General features: G+C 38.4%; 2 protein-coding genes across 2 annotated transcripts; one reads left to right on the forward strand and one right to left on the reverse strand.

The window, feature by feature from the left end:
* The first annotated feature begins 3,606 nt into the window (after positions 1-3,606).
* Positions 3,607-13,363, forward strand: slc23a4 (solute carrier family 23 member 4). The gene is made up of 12 exons (XM_061722549.1): positions 3,607-3,861; positions 4,601-4,729; positions 5,058-5,215; positions 6,742-6,901; positions 7,476-7,657; positions 7,874-7,994; positions 8,097-8,253; positions 9,396-9,649; positions 11,089-11,253; positions 11,364-11,472; positions 11,607-11,702; positions 11,883-13,363. Exons 1-12 carry the CDS (start codon positions 3,814-3,816, stop codon positions 12,119-12,121), a joined length of 1,818 nt encoding a protein of 605 aa, XP_061578533.1. The 5' UTR covers positions 3,607-3,813; the 3' UTR covers positions 12,122-13,363.
* LOC133444678 (protein FAM180A-like) lies at positions 13,049-17,412 on the reverse strand. The gene is made up of 3 exons (XM_061722550.1): positions 17,270-17,412; positions 13,934-14,028; positions 13,049-13,816 (listed from the first exon to the last, which is right to left on the reverse strand). Exons 1-3 carry the CDS (start codon positions 17,346-17,348, stop codon positions 13,487-13,489), a joined length of 504 nt encoding a protein of 167 aa, XP_061578534.1. The 5' UTR covers positions 17,349-17,412; the 3' UTR covers positions 13,049-13,486.
* Positions 17,413-22,765: the final 5,353 nt, after the last annotated feature.

Consider the following 22,765-nt stretch of genomic DNA (forward strand, 5'->3'; position numbering starts at 1 on the left):
ACCGAACCGAGGGAAGTCAACTTTAATTTTTCTTTAAAGTTAAACATCACAGTTTTGGTTAATTACCATCTTTAGTTACTAATTTTATATATTTATTTTAGATTGAATTTTTGGTCTGGAAAACTTTATCCTTGTCTCCTCTTCATTTCCTATCCTCTCATTTCTGATGTTAACCAAATGAGTCTAATGGTTTTATAAGTCATTATCTATTTTCAGCAATGTCCTCCTCCATTCCCACCTATATGCAAATATATATATATATATATATATAACTGCATTTATCTGTCTATTTGTCTGTTAATTTGAACGTGTAATAAATTTCCCCTTGAATTAATCCATTGTTTGTTGATTCGATGTACTCAGACCAGTCCAGATTAGAATTTACTTTCAGATGACAGACTGATAAATACAATGTATACAATGTTTCCTTTGTAAGCAAAGGTGGTCCCCCCCAATGAGTTTATAAAAATTAAGTAGGAACGCTACATCAATAACATAGAAATAATCATTAAGGTTCATTAAGCTTCATTAGGGAAACCAATAGATTGCATCAACATTTTTATTCAATACAATCCGCCATCCTGACCAGCTAAGGGAAAATGTCCTTTAATAGGAAAAACTTCTGGTAGAACCAGACTCAGGAAGGTCGCTGATATCTGCCTCAACCGGTTGGGGGTTGAGAGGACAAGAGAGAGGAAAATCAGCAACAACAACAGGTCAGAAACACCTCTGTGAGTGAAGGAACACGGGTTAATAACTATAAATTACATCATTAATAGACTTAGGGCCTGATTTACTAAAGGTTTGTGTGCGTAAAAACGTGTGCAAACTTGACATCACCCGCAAACCAATGTGCGAGCTGATCTACTAACAGGGTGCAAAGAGGACTGCGTCTCTCAAATGAAAATAGCACACGCTGTTCATTTATTACTTTTGCCCTGATGAATAATCAATATGGGGCGTACCTGCCAGAAAGCGCTAAATACTGGGAGGGGAAAATGCAAATAGGTTCATTTACCACACGCAATGAGATTTACCAAGCCTAAAAGTAATTGCGGGGATTGTGATTGCGTCTGTATTTAATACGTTCGAAAGGAAGGTGCTAATCTGCCCAGCATTACGCACCGATGGCTGCTGTTATTGTGGTGTTGTGCCGTATTCAGCACCCCTGCCGTGAAAAGCACCCCCTCATACACACTCACACAAACACATACTTAGGAGTTTATATTATATATATTTACAAATATTATGGAAGACAACACAATAAGCAGGCTATTAATTAATTACATCAATAACCATTTACCCGATTTTTGTTATCTGTGACTGTGATTGTGGGAAAGTATGACTATTGTGGAATCCATGAGCGCATTTAAACATGAATCATTAACACAAAACTGGATGCTAAACAGAACGTGACACGGAATGAGAATATAATTTTTGTCATTGTGTGTACGTTGTCATTTGTAATAAATTAAACATGAGCATTTAGTCCTTTTTGACATTTACTCGTGAATAAGAGATCTGTGGGTAATATATGTCGACGAGGGGGTGCTTTTCACGGCAGGGGTGCTGAATACGGCACAACACTTTTGGTAATGTTTAAATTTCTTTGTTGTAGTTCATGAATGTGTTTATTTGCCTCTTCCACTAATATTTCCAACTCCACCGCGTCAAATTTAATTTTGCGCTTGCGACCCTGCTTTCCATCCAGACTCTCCATGGCGCAAACCCTAAGACACGCAACACCTCATTTAAATACAGCGGATTGCACCTGTTATCAATTGCGCGAGCATTCTTAGTTGATCACCCGCAAAAAACACAACAACAGCACGTGCAAACTTTTTCAGTGCACACGCAATTTAGTACTCTTTATTTAGGATCTTAGTAAATCGGGCCCTTAGAATAGTAGACGACGGACTGAAGAATGGTGCATCATGGGAGGTCCCCCAGCAGTCTAGGCCTACAGCAACATGACTAAGGGAAGTTTCGGGCACCGGAGCCATTCCTACTAACTAACATTTGTCAAAAAGCAAGGTTTTCATCTAATCTTAAGAGGTAAAAAGGGCGTCTGATCCTAAATAAAAAACTGGCAGCTGGATCCAGGGACCTAATTGAAGGTCTTACCTGTACTTTTAGAAACTCCAGCAACCACAAGTAAACTTGCTGTCTAAGAGTGAAATGGTCTCCTTGAAAAATATGGAACTATGAGCTTTTTAAGATGTGACGAAAACAGGGTGTTCCTAATTTTAACAATATTATGAAGGTGTTCGTTTGCAAGGACATTTGCAGTTGTTTGACTAGCTTGCTTCATGTCACATGTTTATTACACACTTTAAAGGCAAATGATCTATAGGACACAAACAAAATTAGGGTTGGCAATTATTGTTTTCCCAGGTATGACCTACCCCACTTAGCCTCTGATTGACTCATCAGTTTTCATGCTTAAACATAACTAATCTAAACAACAAAGGCAACGAGTACTACCCAATGAGAGACAGCACTGGGTGGGCCATGCGCTCATCATGTAAAAAAAAAGGGCAGTTTGGCTTGCAGACACCACTGAATGATACACACATGACATTGTATGACTTCCTTCTGATGACTTGTCTTAGAGGGGCATAAACTGATCATGAACGTTTCCTCTTCACTGATTCCAGTCTGTGACTCAGAATGTGATTTTATTAAAATTAGGGACACGTACAGTAGTAACTTCCTGCCACAGAAAATTAAAAAGTCTATGGAGTCACGGATGCCACCAGCATGACCGTGACTCTTCTGCTGCCATGAGTCCTTCTCTAAGCCTTGTTAATTACATCGATGTGGGCTGCTATCAAACTCCTAATTTAGACCATAACATAATTTAAACTAATATTATTTGGGGGAAATAGACATGTACAGTAAATTGAGAAATTAGGTTAACATTTACAAAAGGTTTACCAGCAATCTATCAATACTGGCTTTGTACTGTCTCATAGTTTGGCAACATGTGATAGTCATGGAGGCTTGCCCCCTAAAAACAAATAGTTGTTGTTAAAATTAGCAGGAGAGCAAACTGGAAGGGGGAAACATTCTATCCCACAAAACAATTGACAAGTTTGGACAGAAAGTTACACAGAGAACAGCTCACAGCTGTGAAGGATCTTCTATATTCGCTTGAAGCTTTCTCCGGCTTTCTTGTTTCCTCAAGCCCTTTGAGAAAAATGAGGTCTTTGGATAATCTTACAATCTTGCAATAATCTTACAATCTTTGCCAAGGGGTTCAGGAAAATAAGAAAAATGTTACTTTAAAAAAGTCAGAAAAGTCATAACTTTATTTTATTTATATATTTTAAGCTTGGTTTACACTTGAAATGTTTTTCAGAAATCTTATTCATTTACTCCACATGTATTCCTTCAGACATATCTCCTTGTTTGTGAACCACTGGTCTGAAAGGTTCAATTTGAAAACTGAAAATGCAGAAAAGAGACTGTGTTTAAGAGCGAGACAGAGGGACTCTCTCCTGCCTACTTACTGCTGGTTGGTCAGCTGCTGTTACTGTTGTAATTCAGCTCACATGAGCAGCTGGTTGGATTCATTTCAGTCAACAAGAGCTGCGGTCCCATGTCTGAAATCTGGATTTTCATACCATGCTGCCCACCCCACCCTCTATCCCACCTCCTCGCTCTCTTACTTCTCTATCAGACTCTTCATTCCTGTATTCTGTGTCTGTGTGCCCTCCCCTCTAACTAATGTTTATGTCACTTTTTCTGTATTGTTACGTTTTGTTTTGATAACTAGTAAACCTAAACTTAAGTGTATAGGCTGAAGCTGAGATGACTGCAGACAAAGAGAGTAATGGACTTGACAACTATGCTTTTGCGGTGAGTAGATCTTTTACTGAATTGTCTAGAAAGGAATTATTTTGAACAATAGCAAACTTAACTTTTACTTTAAATCTGACTCAAACGAATGAGGCAAACAGTTCAAATCAGCTGACTGGAAATCACAATGAAATACCTGTTAATCGGCTTATGGAGTACTTTACTATACTATTTTACTAAAATAGTATACTGTATATGGACTTTTTTGATCACTGAACGTCGTCTGTTTTGGCCACAATAGAAACGGGATGTTATGCCTAGTTAATATTTGACGCTGAATAGAAAAGCTGAAAAAGTAAAGTGAGGGGGTGCTTGTTTGCCCTCTTGTGGCTCCACGTTTAAATCGCATTGTATAAACAGAAAGGACAATAACATGTTTCCTCAATATAAGACTGATATTTACCTTCAACAAAACAGAAACCATGTAGCTTCACTAGAACCCTTTCTTTCTTTTTTTGCTTCTTCTACACTCTGTAATCTTGAATCTGATGAAAATTAAATGAATTAAATGGCTCCCACGTGAGAAAACATTATATTCAGTTCCCTTACAAGAATTTGCTGAAATAGAAAAGTTAAAGTGCATTTTAAAAGGTTGTTATTGTTTACTTATTTCCGACTCCACAACGCAAGGCAACTCAGAGTAGTATGTCATAATTTGTCCAACTTTAACTTTAACATCATTAACAAAAACATTAACTTTAACTGACTGACATCTGCCTTTCTGTCTGGCATATCAAAGCTGGAGGGATGTGATCTACCTCACCGAGGAGAGGATCTGGTCTCCTCCATTGATGAAGACAGTAAAAAACTAGTATACTGTGTAACAGATGTCCCTCCCTGGTACCTCTGCATCCTCCTGGGCACCCAGGTAAGTCAACATAATAGTTTTCAGTCTATGTTTGACAAGGAGTCTTCATGCATTTCTTGATTATAAGCTGATGTGACACAGCTTGTTATGTTACATAATGCAAACGTGGCAGTGTCACATGAGAGCTTCTGTTTGACCTCTTTCGCAGTCGATTCAACTTGAACTGTTTCAGATAAATTTCACCTACTTATTCATAGCCCTACTGGATATACAAAGCAATATTAGTTAATGGTCGGATGATGTTAGCTACTATTTGAGGATGTAAAAAGCATCTCCAGTTTTTCCCTGAGCTGAACCCCTCAATATATTCTCATCTTTACTCCCTCAGCACTGTCTGACTGCATTTGGGGGTATCATTGCCATCCCCCTGATCCTGTCCCAGGGGCTGTGTCTGCAACATGACAGCCTTTCACAGAGCCACCTTATCAGCACTATCTTCTTTGTTTCTGGCATCTGCACACTGCTACAAGTTACCTTTGGCATTAGGTAAGAAGCAAAGTGGAGAGAAATGCCTCTGTGTGACGGTCGCAGTGATGATAGCGATATGACGTATTGTTGGATGCTAAAAGATAGATGTTTAATTAGAGATGGAAAATACTCCCTCTGACTGCAAGATGATGTGAGAGTCTGCAGTCTAACACAATAATCCACAGCACAGTAGAGTGCATTAAAGTGGAGTTAACCATGCAACTCCTTATTAAGGAAACAGAACAGAGCAACCTTTGAGCTTTTTTTCTTAACCTTCTTTGAACTCGGAGGCCTGCCAATATTGCTATGCACGAATAACAATGGAATATTTGACTGCTTTTGGGCACAGCGTCTTTTAAAGGGATTAAAAGAGAGCTAATGTATCAAACCGCTTTTGATCTTGTATTAAGATGCTTCTGAATGCTTACGGTAATACTTTCAGTCTATTTACTATATAATTACACACTCTGATATGAGTCAGGATAAATAGTATTCAAGCGTGTTCCGCTTGTGTGTGTGTGTATATATATATATATATATATATATATATATATATATATATATATATATATATATATATATATATATATATATATATATATATATATATATATATATATAAAAGCAATATGATCTAATTAAATATTAGAATGCCAGAAATTGGGCTACCGACTACCTCCAAAAACAAAACAAGCCTAAACAAGTATATCCTGTGAGCAGCAAAATTCATTTGGACTAATTTTGTTTAAGAAAACTACAAGCATAAAGTGAGTCTTCCATTTCCGAACAGTGCAAACTCAGCCTTCCTAAATATTGGTGTCACAGTTGGATTAGCCGAGGAATTTCCATCTTATTATGTTTGGAATCTTGTTCTCCCTAAATCCACATCCTCCCGTGTTTGCCCCACTGATGATTTCTTGTCTTTCTCCAAATACCTGCAAATCATCTGGGAGGAAAACAATACGTTTAGCTGTACTGTACTGTGATTAATTTCGTCAAATTACAATCACATAGTATAATATAATATAATATTTTGTATATTATATATATATATATATATATATATATATATATATATATATATATATATATATATATATATATATATATATATATATATGATTTCTGACATTTGTTTATACTTCTGTCAGATGTTTTTCACAAAAATACTTACCCTAAGGCATAATTTACCCGCTTCACTGGAGCGTTTAACTTCAGTCTGACATGCAATGTTGGTGGTGAAGCCAGCAACATAATAATGTTTCTTAGAAGTGTATCACTTTAACTCACTTAACCTCTAGCCCATGTGTGTAATTGGAGAGTCATTCACTATTTTCACATGACTCAAATAAACCATTTTTCCATAGTAAAGAAATTGAAAGTGCACATAGAAAGAAAGACTCCTTAGAACTGTTGAGAAGTCATGTCAGTATTTTTCCCTGCCTTCTTTAACGATATCGATATCACAAAAACCTCTCATTCATGGCTCCATACCAAGACCCATCCATTCATTCTCCTAATAATTATGCTATCTTCATCTCTAGGTTGCCCATTCTCCAAGGCGGCACATTCACACTGTTGGCTCCCTCCATGGCAATGTTGTCCATGCCGGAGTGGACGTGTCCTGCTTGGACGCAGAATGCCAGCTTAGTCAACACTTCCTCCACGGAGTTCATAGAAGTGTGGCAGAGTCGAATGAGAGCAGTAAGTAAACTGTGACCACTTAACCTTAAACACATCTTTCAACTCTTTGTTGACAACTGGAACAAGATTTTGTCAGTCACAGGACTCCACGGGCTTGTCCCTCTGTGTTTAACAATCAAACAGAGACTTAAAAGTTTAAGGAAAAGTAATTATATTTTAGTTTTGGCACCTTCAGTCTTGGCACCTATGCAAGGACATGCTGATTATTTCAACAAAGCCCTTCAGTGATACGAAGCCGTGCATTGTTTAATGCAGATGTCATGCTTGCTTGACCACATCAATCCATGCTGTTGTGCTCCCCAAGTATATAAAGGAGTTACAGTAATCCTTAGGCTATGAAAATTAAAATTCAGGATGAGTCCATGGATTTGACAATCGCTGAAATACATGTAAACATGCATGTAAACTTAATAAGTATCTCTCACTGCGTCTGAAATATGTTTATGCTTGTCTGAAAAACTGTTGGGCTGCTTTACAAGAGAGTATAAAATGGTTTTAAGTGACTGATTTAAGTTGAAATGGGAAATTTTGTGTATCTGATACCAAATACTAACGTAGATGTGTCTGTCCCCAGCTGCAGGGCTCCATTATGGTGGGCTCACTCTTCCAGGTGTTCGTCGGTTTCTCTGGCCTCATCGGCCTTTTTATGCGTTTCATTGGACCTCTGACCATCGCTCCCACTATTGCTCTCATTGGACTGTCTCTGTTTGACTCAGCTGGTAGCAGCGCTGGCAATCATTGGGGCATTTCATCAATGTGAGAACTAAACACATGAGAACCTTCAAACATGAACTTATTTTTGTATTCTAAATTTGCTTACACTCTTTTTTGTGTTTTAAAATTAAATCTGTCTTAGATATTAATCTTCAGAGAAGATAAGCCTATTAGATTTTTTTTTTTGCATAAGAATCTGCATATTAGCTATTTCTGACTTTTAATTTTAGAAGGATTTTCTTCTTATGTTTCACACAGGACCACAGTACTGATCATCCTGTTCTCACAGTACCTTCGCCACATAGCGGTGCCCTTTCCAACGTACAGCAAGGATAAAAAGCTTCATACCTCTCGAGTCTATGTCTTCCAGATTCTTCCTGTAAGTAGTTGAAAAGTTGATATTCTTTCAAATTTCTTTTCAAATTTCCACAACCAATGAAGGTACCAAATGTGATTTTTATTTACCTTTATGCGTCACTAGGTCCTTCTGGGAATAACACTGTCTTGGCTTATCTGTTACATTCTGACTACCTACAATATACTCCCTGCTGAACCAGACCAGTACGGCTATCTTGCACGGACTGATCTGAAAGGAGAGGTTATAAGTCAAGCTCCCTGGTTTACGTTCCCATATCCAGGTAAGAAGCAACAAAACCACTTTAGACTTTTAACGATACTTTTTCTTTTATCTCTATAATGACGGGCATACACTGTGCGATTATCAGCTCGTTTTGAACCGATTTTCCAGTCGTGCAACTATTTTTTGGATCAGGCCGGATTTCGACCCAATCGTTGGTTGTGCCTCGTGCAGTGTACGTGGGGTAACGACAAGTGATTAAAACCTCACGACGAGCTCCCGATCACGAATCGTGTGCTGGCAAGAAAATCAAACTTGTTTGAAATCCTGGTCGCTCCTCGTGAAGGAGTCGCACAGTTGAAGCAGCTACGACCCGATTGGCCTCATCCTCTCCCAGAGAGCATGCGTAATCTCTGATGTCACGTCAAAAACTATTATTTGTAGTTTAAAGTGTTGCAAATTCACATTACATATCATGTTTTAATAGCTGAAAAAAAAGACCGCATTTCCCACGTCTGCCCAGCCAATTCCTTGTCCAATCACGACATTGTCTAATCTTTTTTCATTTATCGCCACACAGAATGGCACAAATTGCTAAAGGCTGATTTATGGTTCCACGTTACACGGCGTAGGCTACGCCGTCGATTTAACGCGGAACCATAATTCAGGCTTAAGGCAGCGTGTTTGTTTTTGCTGAGCATCTTCGGTGTCTCCCACTTCGGGGTTCCTCCTCTTCCACTTCTTTTTGACGTTGCAGTTCCAGTAACAGAAGTCCGACGTGAGGATTATGAACGTATAGTGTGAGCAGAAGGGTCGCATCAGAGTATCGGGAGTGTGAGACCATAAATCGTGGGCTGCGAACTTTTGAATTCAGCCATCTAGTCGTGCATTGTGAGATGGGGCTGAATCAAACGATTTAAAATATTGCACAGTGTATTCCTAGCTTTAGCAATATGAAATGATAAAAAGCAAGAACATATTCATCCAAAGTACTGATCTTGTGTTCAAAGCCAAACTTTGTATACTCTCTTAGATAGCTGGCTATTTCTAGTCCAAAGAGGAATAAAAAAAAATAAAACAAAAATATAATGGAAAAAAAATCCCCAATATTCTAACTTTATGTGGGCAAACAGTAATAGAATGCTATGGCTGATGCTTGTGGTGTTGTTTTCTCTTTTTTTCCAAATATATAATCAAAATTAGGACAGTGGGGGATGCCGACCGTCAGCCTTGCCGGGGTGGTTGGCATCTTGGCTGGTGTGATTTCTTCCATGATAGAGTCTGTTGGGGATTACCATGCTTGTGCAAGGTTGTCTGGAGCTCCACCCCCACCTAAACATGCCATCAACAGGGGCATTGGCATAGAGGGCCTGGGGTGTCTGCTGGCTGGTGCCTGGGGAACTGGAAATGGAACCACTTCATACAGTGAAAATGTTGGAGCTCTTGGCATTACTAAGGTGAGATGACCCTCTATGTTTAGGTTATCCTACTGTAAGTAAGTTATCCTACACTATTTTAAAGTAATGATGTGATACCAAAGGGTTTCCTTTAGGGTTTCTGTGGCCTTCTTGGGGGCTACTTAACACATATACCTCAATGTTTCATCTGTGGGTCCCTCCCACAATGGAAATAAGCCCAATACAGTGTAAGTTCACAGCTTTATCCACAAGGACTTTCAGGTTATGTTGCATTCACAACTAGACTTGTTACTGTTTGTAAGTCACACACACTTCCTTTCATAGGAGGGCATGAATAGTAGTGGCGGACTAAAGCAAAGCAAGATTTTTAACTGGGTGACCCACATAAGAGGAATGTTCATGAGAGGAAATTGTTCAATTTTCCTTAATCTGAAGTGTTTGAAGAAAATGTACTTTGTTTCTGTGGCGTTTTTTGGTCAAAGACCGACAAGTTTGTCCAGTTCTATGGTATGTGACTAGAATTTTAAAAGATTGTCTGCCTCCACAGTGTCAGTGATGTTAAAGGGTTCAGCCTGTTGCTGCATAACTGGGCTTAACTAAACTAATCATTATACGTTGCTTATGACTAAGGGTCTCTCTTGTTCACATAAGAACCTACAGAAGTTTACAAGCACAGTTACTGGAGTCAAATGTTAAGATTGTACCTGGCCTCTCAAGGTTTGTTGTGAAAACGTCTTGGTGTTACATTTCCTAAAGAGATTGCTGCATGAAGAATGTGCTCGGTTTTTAAAGGCTGCATTATTTGCCAAACCATAAGAGAATACATTTTACATGAAAAATAATTGAAATTAAATTTTCCTTGTGGAGTAAATGTAATTATCACTGCCTGACATTACGTTGCTTTCAGACTACATGACTTTCAGCCCAGTAATCTGCAGATTACTGGGCAGTTCAGATTACCCTATTTGCTATTTCGTAATTGGCTGTCATGAAGTCATGGTTGTGTTCACACTCCATGACTGATTAGTAGCTTCAGGATAACACACTGTGCTGTCTGAGAGCAACTCTGCAGTCACCTGACCTCACTTTACTACTTTACTACTTTCTCAGTCACTATTTGGACTCCACCATGTCTCAACTTGTGAAAATTGTCAGACTGGAGCTTTTTAGAAGAAGAAGAGGAAAAAAATAACACTTTTGTATAGATCTAATTTTGACAAGTTGACCAGCAGGTGGAAGAGGAACAAGAGTTAATTTGGGCTGTAAAGTGGATGAGAAATTCCTGTAAGGGAATGATTTATCACTAGTAGAACATTCAGGAATGTCTAACCATTGATATCCAACCCTGTTCGTATGCTTTTTCTCTTGCTGTTGAATTATAAACAGACTGGCGAGGAAGTTCTTTGCTTGTATTTGGCGGTCAGAGAAGATCACCTTTAAAAAAAATTTTTTTAAGATAATTTCATGTTTTTTTCCAGGTTGGCAGTCGCATGGTGATAGTGGCCAGTGGAGTGTTGATGGTTGCCATGGGAATACTTGGCAAAGTGGGTGCCATATTTACCACCATCCCCTCACCTGTGATGGGAGGAATGTTCCTGGTTATGTTTGGAGTCATTTGTGCTGCAGGTGTTTCTAATCTGCAGGTAGCGTATACATCCTGAAAGATTATTATTTATTTATTTATTTTTTTTTTTAAGATTTTTTCCCCCTTTTGCTTTAAAAACATATTTTGTCTCTTGTAACTTTATTTCAGTATACAGATATGAATTCATCCCGAAACATCTTCATCTTTGGATTCTCCATGTTCTCTGGTCTGGTTATTCCTAACTGGATATTAAAGAACCCCAAAGGCATAGCCACAGGTGCATTGATTGGATTGATTGATTGATTGATTGATTTTTGTGTAATCTATATTTTCCACTAGAAAACAAATTATAATTGTAACACTTATCTGGGGTTAACAAAAGCTGAAATGTTGACGTCACAATGTTTCCAGGTGTGGTAGAAATTGACCAGATGTTGCAGGTACTTCTTACAACCAGCATGTTTGTTGGAGGCTTCTTTGGCTTCATACTGGACAACACCATCCCAGGTATTCTTATGTATTATTAAAACTTCATTTATGACTAAATTGATAACATACTGGGCTCAGATAGCTCATCAGCTTATGATAATATGAACAGATAAATATGAAAAAAGTCTTTTAAACATAAAAGCACATGTTCCTATGCTTCCATTTTTCTTATTTTCTTTTTTAATTTGAACCCAACAGGGACCAAGGAGGAGCGGGGCATCCTGGCCTGGAACAAAGCTCACGAAGACGACTCAAGTAACACACTGGAGAGTGGAGAGGTGTACGGTCTTCCCTTTGGTATCAGCTCTCACTTGTCCTCTTTGTCCTGGATCCGGTACATACCATTCTGCCCTCCTGGAATGCCCAACACCCTGGAGCCTAAGCAGCCACTGGGAAATCCAGAGCCTGCACAGATCATCATTGGAGTTGGTCTGTGAGCAGCTTATTCACTCCAACATTTCCCAAAAGGCGATACAAGAAAAGGCAGCTGAGTTTATGTTGCGTCTTAGAGGCACTGTACTGTAACAACATGGTGCAAAGTTGGAGAGAATATTTTTGTGCAATGGCACGCCAACTCCTATTTTCTGTCGTTTTTGTCTGATAAACTCACGGTGCACTGTTGAGTTGGATCTGAAGATGTGGTCAAACACTTAAAGAAGAAAAAAAGACCTTGTGTCCTGTTCTTGACCTCAGTATAAAATGTTATGAGGCAAAGAAAAGCTGGAGAGGAACATTTACAAGAACTTCAGAAGAGCTGACTGTAGAGTTAAGACTACCACACTAAACTAACACCCGGCAACAAATACAGCATGTAACAGCCAATGATATGTAACTGATGTAGGTCTGACATTATGAAAGTGCAGGGTTCTGAACATGGGCCTCAGAAAGCAAGTCTAGCAAAACAATGGACTGGGTTCTTACAGTTACTCAGCCATATTCATCCAAAGCAGCATATTTGCTTTACATCATGTAGGTTGTGAACATGGGTAACTGAAATAATGCTCCAAAATGAAATATAAACAGCAGCTCCTAAAGGTTATATAATATTTTTGTCAGAGATTGGTGGCTCATGGTTACCATCTTATTTAGACATATTTGTTCAGTTTGTGCAAGATGAGCATAAGAGTTAAGGTCAATTGATGCTGTAAATATCCCTTTTAGCTTCCTAATGTGTTGAAATAAAATGTCCTAAAAGTATTTCCATTCATATTCTTTCCCCTCCCCAGCCTTACATGTTTTTTGAGTTTTCTCATGGACTCCTTCAGTTTTTTCTTTCACAAGGAGCTGTGTGCTGCCATCAACTTATTTCTTAAGGTTTTCTTACAGAAAGAAATACAGAAGGGGATGATGAACCAAGGTCTTTTAATGAGTGTTCATATTCATATTTCTGGGACATTTTATTTCAATAGGTACTATATTTACCATTTGAAACTGTTTGAGTGTAACCGGTTTTCTTTGGTTTCAATTTGGATTTTTTTTTAAATGACCTTTTTTGACCTCTTGGCTTCAGAATGAAATAATGTGCAGGTGCTAGCAAAGAAACTAAAACCACAAGTGAATGTAAGAACATCTATGGTCTTTTTTATGTCACATTCATTATGCAAATATCCAATGTATCTTTTGTGTATATATATATATATCTCTGTGCACTTTATCTCTGGTGACATATTCTGACTTTTCTTAAGAAAAAAAATGCCCTCATTGTGCAAACAAAGACTACTGACTCTGACTTATCCCTTTTTTGTTCCAGAAGTGCTTATTAAACTCCAATGTGGAACCATTGTGCAGCAACAGCAACGTTCTCAGTCTGTCAGTGTAAGATCCTTCTTAATGGCTCTGTACAACCCTACAAAAGACTCTGCCCACACTTCCCTTTGGTGCTCAGAAGTAGAAGTGACCACCTGCTGTGTAGCATACACCAAAGTCATCAGTGTGCGCTCAAAGTCCTCCTGATACAGGTGACCATTATAATTTGAAAGATCAGCTATCAGTCTTAAGACATCTGTCAGATTTTTGGGAATTATCTCCTCGCAGATGAAGTCCAGATTTCTTGTCTTTCGGAGTGAAGAGAGTTCAGCGTCTTCAACTGAAAATGCTCCATTGGGTTTAAAATGAAATCCAGACATCAGAATCTATTGGATGAAAAGAACAGAAAAACATGAAGCACATATGCATTCCAAAGGATTACCTATGAACCTTATATTCTTTTTATTATTCTTTTTTTTTCATTATAAATGTTATTATTTTACCTCAAATAAGAGATGGACATCATTGTAAGAGTTGTGGAAGGTTGGATTCACTGTTGTCAATCCTCTTTTGACCCTGTTTGCAGCTGGAAATAGAGCTTTTTGCAGAGAAAGGCATTCAAAAAGTATTTGTGATGGAAAAAAAGAAAAGAAGCAAAAATAGGTTAATTTCAGAAATTCTATCAAGTTTCTTCACACAGGTGATTCTTGGGATTTAATGCAATGGCACCAAAGGGTTAAATTAATCTTTTCAAAGTCTGTTGAGATGTTGATAAAAAAAACGACTACTGAGAAACATCAAATGAAAGTTTTTGGTACTGTTGTTTTGGCAGATGTAATATCTCAGCTCACCATAGCAACACTGGGACATTTTTCTCTCCGTCCATGATATGGACACCATGCAGTTCAAGGTCTGTGATCTCGGACCTAACAGACTATCTTTCTCTGCGGTCAATAAACCTCAAAGGCAGCAGGAAAATCAAAGGCGGAGTAACATGTGGCACATACAAGCTCCAGATGAGTTAACACAGATCCTATGGCCATTCAAACTTTCAAGACATTCCTTAAGTTCATGATTTAAAACAAGATGATGAAAGCAACAAGCCTTCATTTTGCTTCTTTGTAAGCTGAGCAAAAACAGAAAAGTAACTTTGCCTTTCACAGAAACCCAAATATGGCACAAGCTCCAACATCAGAACATCCAGATGTCCATTTTTAGAATGAGCAGCATCCTGGTCACCATCACAGGGGTTTGAACGTGTCCCAGCAGGCATTGGGTGGGAGGGAGTTACAATGGTTGTCAGTATGTCCTGGGGCTGACAATATATCAAATGTATAACATGTCTTGTCCCTTCATTCAACAGCTGTTGGGGTATTGTAGTTGGACTAAAGTGACGAATGCACTGACTGTTGAACAGAATCATATACACTGAACACAAAATAGACACAATGGAAATTCAGAGACGTCCAGTTACCGGTATATGGTTTCACTCTGAGCCCTGTATATTTGTCTTTTTCAAATGAGTGCTTTTAAACGTACAAACTGGAGCACCAGGAATATATTCAGTATTTTTTGTGTTTAAAAAGTATAAATTTTGCTGCGCAATCCAAAGGGAAACAAGTGTTTTTCCTTGCTGACATTTCCTAATCCATACATTTGCTATGGTAGGTGACCCACACCCGCAAACAGTTATTTATCAAACTTTCTTTGCACGCAGTTGGTTAGTGCTACGACCAATCAGAGTAACTAACAAGATGATGTATTCAGAGCGACAGAAACGAGTCAGGAGAGTGTCTTGTGTAAATTAAACTTTTGTTGCAGCTTGTAAGCAAAACAGAAAATACATCAACTTTGCAAAGGACTGATTTGAGTGCAGCCTTTAGGTCGATTTTCAAACGTAAAATCCAAGTCTGTTAACTGTTGAAGCCAAAGGTGATTCGAATGACGCTATTCCTAAACTGAAGCATCTACTGTTTACATCTAGATTACAATGTCGCCACTCTGTCATCATTGTGTTAGGCACGCCCAGAGACTCTCTTTACAAGGACAAACTGATTTGATTGGCTCCCCATGACTTTTGGGAATATTTAATGAGCTCCAATGGATGCTAATTAGACGTACTTGCAAAGCAAATTTTGATTTGCTAGATTTCTGCACCTAGAGAAGGATGCTTCTGTATACTACTTTGTTTCGGGTAGCTGTCTTGCATGTCAATATAGCAGGTCCAGGCAGGCTAGCTATTAGCCAATGAGCAGCTAAGGCTAGTTAACAAAGTAATTCTGTTTCACTTAAGTTTGTAATAAGTTTGTGCTGCATTGAAATTACACGAAAGACTATTTCCAGTCCTATTTGAGCATCCAGACTGTTCATATTGAGAGGAATCTGTGCAAATCTGATTTTAATCACATTTCAAGCCACTTCCACATTCTTTTCCCACACATGGGGAAGGAAATTAAAAAGAATCATGTCGTTTTTGGCTGTTTAGACAGCCAACAGTTATACAATCTGGATATGCTAAAAATCAGATATGAGCTGTAGGTGAAAACACTGTGATAAGTTCTTAAAGTTTATATATTACATGTTGAATGAATTGGTTTTGCCTCCAAAAACATTCCAGATGGATTGAGATGGAGACAACAAGAGAGAAGAGTGGAAAAACACTTATTCATTCATAATCTTAAGTTTGTTTTTCCAACAACTCTTTAATTTCATGCATTATTATGCATCATCAATTTAAAAATATGCAAATCAGTAACTAAATTTATGTACCGGACCTCTGCAATGTCAAGCCATGCCCCAAACTCTGTAATAATGTTCGTATAACAAGCTTAATTAATCTGAACTCAACAAGGAAAAGTGTTCTTCTTCCAAAAACATAGAAATCAAATATCTAAGTACACATACTCACTGTACATATGAACAAATTAAAAGGAATTGTTAGTGGGTTTTTTTTTTCATGAACAAAGTATGAGCTGAGGATTACTTTCTGTATTTCACACTTTCATTTGAAGTACTTTGATATAATCAGTTTCTAATTGTAAAAGTAACCCCATTTTGTTCAAGATTGATAGATATATTGTCCGTCTTACTGTCTTACTGTCACATTCTGTATTTGCTCTGAAAGTCCATATAGGAGAGTCAATGTAGACGAGCTTTCCTACAGTCTCATTGCGTTTACTGATATTGATAGTCATGTGAGCTGCGGTTAAGCGATGATAATGAGGGTCACGCTCTTACATTTTTGCTGGGTGTTTTAACATGCTTGCCAGCTGCTACTGGCATTAAGAGTTAAGTATTTGAAAAACTTGGAAGAAGCCAGGAAAAATGCAACATCACATCAGTAAACTCCACACAGGCCTCATATGCTAACCAGCTGACATATTAAAGTGGAATCTCACACTAATTTTGCCAGCGTTTTATTGAGATGAATTGCTCCATTGCTTCTTGAATGTCATTCTTGATTTTTGACTTCCTGTCAGTGAAGAGTTCACAACCAAATCCAGTTACTGTTCATCCAAGACCTGCTGCAAAGCATTAAACAATCTTTTCAATGGTTTGGTGTGGATTATATTAAAAAAGAACACTTATTAGTGTTCATAAAATATTACATGATAAAGCAATAGAAACTCATCCGAATAAAGCTGGTCTGAGCATCTTATCACCTGTTTTCCTTTGAAGTGAAAGAGTAAGAAGTTGTGAAGATACAGTATTTCACCTCCACATCTTCAACTGTATTACACTTCAGCCACATAAGTCCATAAATAGTTGCTACCTGCAAAAACCAAGGTTCTTGCAGTCCTGCATGAAATGAATGGGTTAAAATTCAAGGTTTACGGTACCTTTAGTCCGACACTGTGAGACCTCTATTTTGATGCAGCAGTAGAAAAGTCCAACAATCACTATCCTCCGAGAAAGCATAGTGGACCAATCTCTGCTAAAATGTTGCTTTTCTGTAACTTAGGCTTTAAGTTTAATTAGGATTCTGTCATCACTCAGCGTGCTCTTGTGTCTTTTGTGTCCTGTCTGCATCTGAGGCTTCAGCTTACACTGCTCAGCATACGTTCTTCATCACATGAGCGGTGTGACCGTACTTCTTTTCCCCCGTCCTCCACATCTGATTTCTCTCTTGCTTGCCCTTCCTGCCTCTCCAGCAGTAATTTAGTACTTTCATCTGCTTGTCATCAGCTTCAAACATTCTCATTTGTAAATTATTTTAGTCTTTGCAGATATAATAATGTTATTGTATCTGTTCTTCCTCATCTCCACCCGTTTAAAAAGCAATTTACGTGGTGCTTTATATACTCTATCTCTTCACACCATCTTTTATCAAAATGTGAAGTCAACTTTCATGTTTTACATTCCCCGTCAATTCCACCTCCATCCATCAATCATATATTGCTTCTTCTTTCTTTTCTCCCACCTCTTAATTTGAATGTTACTACATTTCTCTCCCATTTCATCTGCAGTATAGTCATGGTGGGTGGTTGTTGCTGATCTGTAGGGGGATAAGTGCAGCAGTCTCAAGTAACAGTGTCAGGAAGAGCCAATAACTCATGGGGGCTCTTGTTCTATTAAATGTGACGAAGTGAACGAGATGAGAAAGGAAAGGACAAGGACCCGCTACACACCTGTTATGATATAGTAGCAGTCTTGAAAAAGAGCAAAAGAGGGCTGGAAAATCACTCATTTAGAGATTACCCTCCACGGGTGTAACTTTGGTTGGGGCCCTCTGGCAGAGGAGAAAAAGTGATCAAATCCAATGAATTTCTACATACTTTGGGGCTATAATGACAAACAAATCAACCAAAAAATGTTGCTGGACACATCACAGCGAGAAAATAATGGTTCTTAAATATATATCAGAAAAAAACTGTCCAAAGTCTGTATTATCAAATGGAAGAGCAAGGACTACAGACCTGTGGCACTGACATCACACATTGTGAAGACTCCAACCCTCGACCTCCTCCAGTTGCCCACCGGCCCCGTCTAGGAGTTGAGGATGCGAGGATGCCATCATCTACCTGCTCAATCGTGTCTATGCTCACTTCGACAAGCCGGCGATCACTGTGAGAGTCATGTTCTTTGACTTCTCCAGTGCATTCAACACCATCAGGCCGGCTCTACTGGGTGAAAAACTGACAGCGACGCAGGTGGAGCCCCTCCTTGTGTCCTGGATCAAGCATTACATGACTGGCAGACCCCAGTATGTGCACCTGCAGCACTGTAGGTCAGACGGATTAATCAGCAACACTGGGGCACTAGGGACCGTCCTCTCTGCCTTCCTCTTCACCCTGTATACAACAAACTTCAGCTCCTGCACAGACACCTGCCTTTTCTGATCACTCTGCAGTAGTTGGATGTATCAGCAAGGGGAGGAGACAGGGGTGTGGTGGACAATCTTATCACGAGGTGAGGAGAATCATCTGCAACTCAACGTGGCAAAGACAAAAGAACTGGTACTGGACCTGAGGAGGACAAGGGCTCCATCTCTATCTGCGGGGTCAACATGGACCTTGTGGAGGAATATAAGTACTTGGATATTAAACTGGACTGGACTAAATGGAGGATGCAAATTTGGGTTATTTTGTCATTTTAGTTTGTGACTGTTGTTATATTTAATATTTAAGCTTTGTTATTGGTGCACTGGATGGAACGCTGTGAAGAAAGGATTTCCCACAAGGGATAAATAAAGTACCTTCAATTCAATCAACCAAGAATTGAGAGAATAATTTCATGAAATTACAAATCTCCATAATTTATCTGCATTCTTGTGTCTGATCAGTTTTGAAATAATGTTTCAGTTCCACTGTTTGTTTGTTCTTTTCATTTATACAAATAATTTTGTGCATGAAAGGGTTAATGTAACTTTGTAAATATGCTTCTTTCTCAAACTATGTTTTGATTGAGCTCCTCCTCACCTTCCTGAGTGGATGTGCCATCATTTTCTTCAGTTGAACACAAACAAAACTGAAGTAGTTGTTTTTGGACCAAAAGAAGAGTGTTTAAGAGTCAACACGCAGCTTCAGCTATTACAGCCACAAACCACTGATAAGGCCCGAAATCTGGGTGTAGTAGTGATCTCAGAGCTGAACTTTCAGAGACACATTAAAACAGTTACAAAGTCGGCCGTCTATCACCTGAGGAACACCTCCAGGATCAAAGGAATAACGTCTCAGCAGGATCTTGGAAAAACTCATCCATGCATTTATCTTCAGTTGATCACTGCAACAGCATCTTCACAGGTCTGCCCAAAAAGTAAATCAGTACAGCTGATCCAGAACGCTGCTGCCCGAGGTCCTTACTGGCTTCCTGTAACTCAGAGAATAGATTTTAAAATACTTCTGTTATTTTATAAATCACTGAATGGTTTAGGACCTAAATACATCAGAGACTTGTTGTTGCCATATCAACCATCCAGACCCCTCAGGTCTTGTGGTTCAGGTCTGCTCTGTGTCCCCAGAATCAGAACCAGACACGGAGAAGCAGCATTCATCTTTTATGCTCCACAGATCTGGAACAAACTTCCAGAAAACTGCAGGAATGCTGAAACCCTCAGTTCCTTTAAATCAGGATTAAAAACTCATTTGTTTACAGCTCCCTTTAACTGAATTATTTAAACTTTTCTAAATGTAACTTTAAACAATGTTAATCTGAGACTGAGTACTCAATTGTTTAAGTCTAACTTTTTTTCATTCTGCCACTGCACTGTAACTGTTTTCTTTTTTTCTCTCTCCTCTTCACTTTTCATATTTTCATTATGTAAAGCACCTTGAACCGCTTGTTGCTGAAATGTACTTTACAAATAAACTTGCCTTGCCTTTGACATTAAAGAAAACAAAAAACCATCAATGTTGAAGGAAAAGCAGGATCTATAAACCATGTTCACCTTTTCTCACCTTCACGACCAACAAATAAAAACCACCCTGCTACTGCAGATCTGAGTTTCTGCTGCTGTGTTCCCTTTTTTTCTAATTACTAGGACAAATCTCATTCACAATTCAAATACAATATTTTTAAATCAATGTCAGCACTTAATTTTTTATTATAAAAATGTATATAGAATATTAAAAAATCAAACGCAACGCAAAGAGAGGACTTTGATATCTCTATTTGAGTAAAATGTCTAGGTCACATGGCAATAAAGCTATTGTAAAAACACAGATAATTAATTAACAATTTTTTCGCATTTAAAAATTCAAGAGCCTGTAGCAGGAGCCATTAGTTTGTTTGTCGTCTCTAAACGCGTTATATAACTAAATATAACTAATTAGGTCTGGAAAGTGACATGTCCAGGTGGAAGTTACATCTATATTACCTTCTGCTTTACAGGCTTTTCAGTCTTGCAAGGAAACAAACAGAGAAAACAGTTTGTGTGAGCAAGTTAACTTGTTCTTCTTTACAGTAACAAACTCTTAAAGGACAAATGTAGCTTATTGTTGCTATGTGATATGAAAAATAGTTGACACATAAATACTTCTATTAAGTAATTAAAAAGTTTTGAAATACCTTTAATTATTGGCATGCCCTGCCACTTAAAGGTCTACTTAAGGTTCAGACTAAAAGTATGAAAGGAAACACTTTAGCCTCAGTGAGCAGCTATATGACCAAATTAAACACTAAACAGATAACATTCATGTCGTAGTTACGAAACATTTGGTTAATTAAATAGATGCATCACTGAAGTAAAATGTTAAGGCATCTAATCCCCAGACGTGGACTCCTGGCAGACATTTATCCGTCAGTTTCACCTGCGTGCCACACGAAAGTAATTATGGCCACATTCCATAAAATGTGTAAGTGCTTGCAGGCCCCTGACAATGCACATACGGACTCACTCCTTCGGTACGCACTGAAATGGGGCAGCTCCATCCATCAAAGTTATTAGTCACATGTGTCCTTAATACATTTCTGCCATTAGAAAGGGACAAATGAAAACATTTAATGGTGTATCTGTCTTACAACAATCACAAAATACCAGGATATTAAACAACAAAAAGGCCAGAACATTTGAAGGCGGTCTTTTAGCCCGGTGTCAAGAGAGGCAACAGTTGCACTGATTTCTTTCCTCCTGGACTTTGTATTGATGCATGGTTGAATGCTCAAAAACCTGTCTTAATGACTAAGATAGCTGTGAATAACTGAATAAGGCTTAGTATAGTCAAAGTCAACGAATTATGTCTTTGGGCAACGCAGTGGCACTGTCGCTTCCCAACAAAATGGCTAGAAGTTCAAATGCTAGTTAGGATATTTCTGTGTGGAATTTGCACAATTGCCCCTTACTTGTGTGGGTATGCGGACTTCCTCCCACAGCCCAAAAACATGCATACCACATTGGAGAGACAAAAACAGAGCGGGCACACACACCCTGTACAGATCACAGGGCCACATATAGACAAACAACCATTCACACATCTCCTATGGGCAATTTGGAGTCCCCAGCTGACCTGTCAAGCATGTTTTGGGTCTGCAGGAGAAAGCCAGAGGACATGCAGAAAACCCACAAATGGGGAAAACGTGCAAACTCCCCACAAAAAGGTCCCTGCTAGGATTCAAACCAACTCTTGCTGTTAGGCAACAGTGCTAACCACGGATCAACATTGCTGCATCACAGGATCATTTCAATAAAATATATTAACCCCTGCAAAACAACCAGTTCAATGAAAAGAACTTTCTTGTAGAAAGACACAGCATTAAGTTACCAGGAAATGTAAATATTTTACTATAAGGTGCAAACTATTCACAAACATAAGTGTTTGATAATTTGGTATCCTCAAAGCAAAAAGCACCTATTAAGATCAATGCAGTTCAATTTTATTTATGTATCATCTATTATGATACAAGTGCTGTGAAGAGGGATTGGGACTTTACAGAGTGGAAATAACTTTACTGTCCTTTGTGTTTCAGGCCTAAAATTTAAAAAGTGAATTTACTAATGAAATAAAGAAAACGAAAATCTTAACTTTGCATTGTCTTCAAAGAAAAAAAGAAGGAAAGCAAATGTGGGAATAATTTTCTGATTTGAAGCTATATATCATAGTTGTTGCTGATATAGAACTGGAAAGAAAGAACAGATTATATTAATGTGAAATCATTTTTATAGCAGTGGACCTTGTAGGACTTGGCCACTAAAAGGGAAGAATTAAATATATTTGGGTTCTTGCTGAAACTGTAAATTTGGCCCAAACACCATTCATGCCTGGACATGTGTTTTCTGCCCATATGCTCTTTTGGGCATACGTCCAGAGTCATATGCTGTTCAATAGCAAATGACCATGGTTTAAACGACATGTCCTGTCTAGTTATTATTGCCACTCATGTGCATCCTATTATGCCCT

Source organism: Cololabis saira, chromosome 5 (assembly GCF_033807715.1).
Source record: "Cololabis saira isolate AMF1-May2022 chromosome 5, fColSai1.1, whole genome shotgun sequence".
Lineage (NCBI taxonomy): Eukaryota > Metazoa > Chordata > Actinopteri > Beloniformes > Belonidae > Cololabis > Cololabis saira.

What these genes read in the sequence shown, in the direction of transcription:
- slc23a4 (XM_061722549.1), top strand. Translation starts at nt 3,814, where the DNA reads ATGACTGCAGACAAAGAGAGTAATGGACTTGACAACTATGCTTTTGCG. An exon ending in TTGACAACTATGCTTTTGCG is followed by an intron (nt 3,862 to 4,600) that starts GTGAGTAGATCT and finishes GGCATATCAAAG; the next exon opens with CTGGAGGGATGTGATCTACC. An exon ending in GCATCCTCCTGGGCACCCAG is followed by an intron (nt 4,730 to 5,057) that starts GTAAGTCAACAT and finishes TTACTCCCTCAG; the next exon opens with CACTGTCTGACTGCATTTGG.
- LOC133444678 (XM_061722550.1), bottom strand. Translation starts at nt 17,348, where the DNA reads ATGCTTTCTCGGAGGATAGTGATTGTTGGACTTTTCTACTGCTGCATC. An exon ending in CTCACAGTGTCGGACTAAAG is followed by an intron (nt 14,029 to 17,269) that starts GTACCGTAAACC and finishes CTCTGCAAAAAG; the next exon opens with CTCTATTTCCAGCTGCAAAC. An exon ending in ATGTCCATCTCTTATTTGAG is followed by an intron (nt 13,817 to 13,933) that starts GTAAAATAATAA and finishes TTCATCCAATAG; the next exon opens with ATTCTGATGTCTGGATTTCA.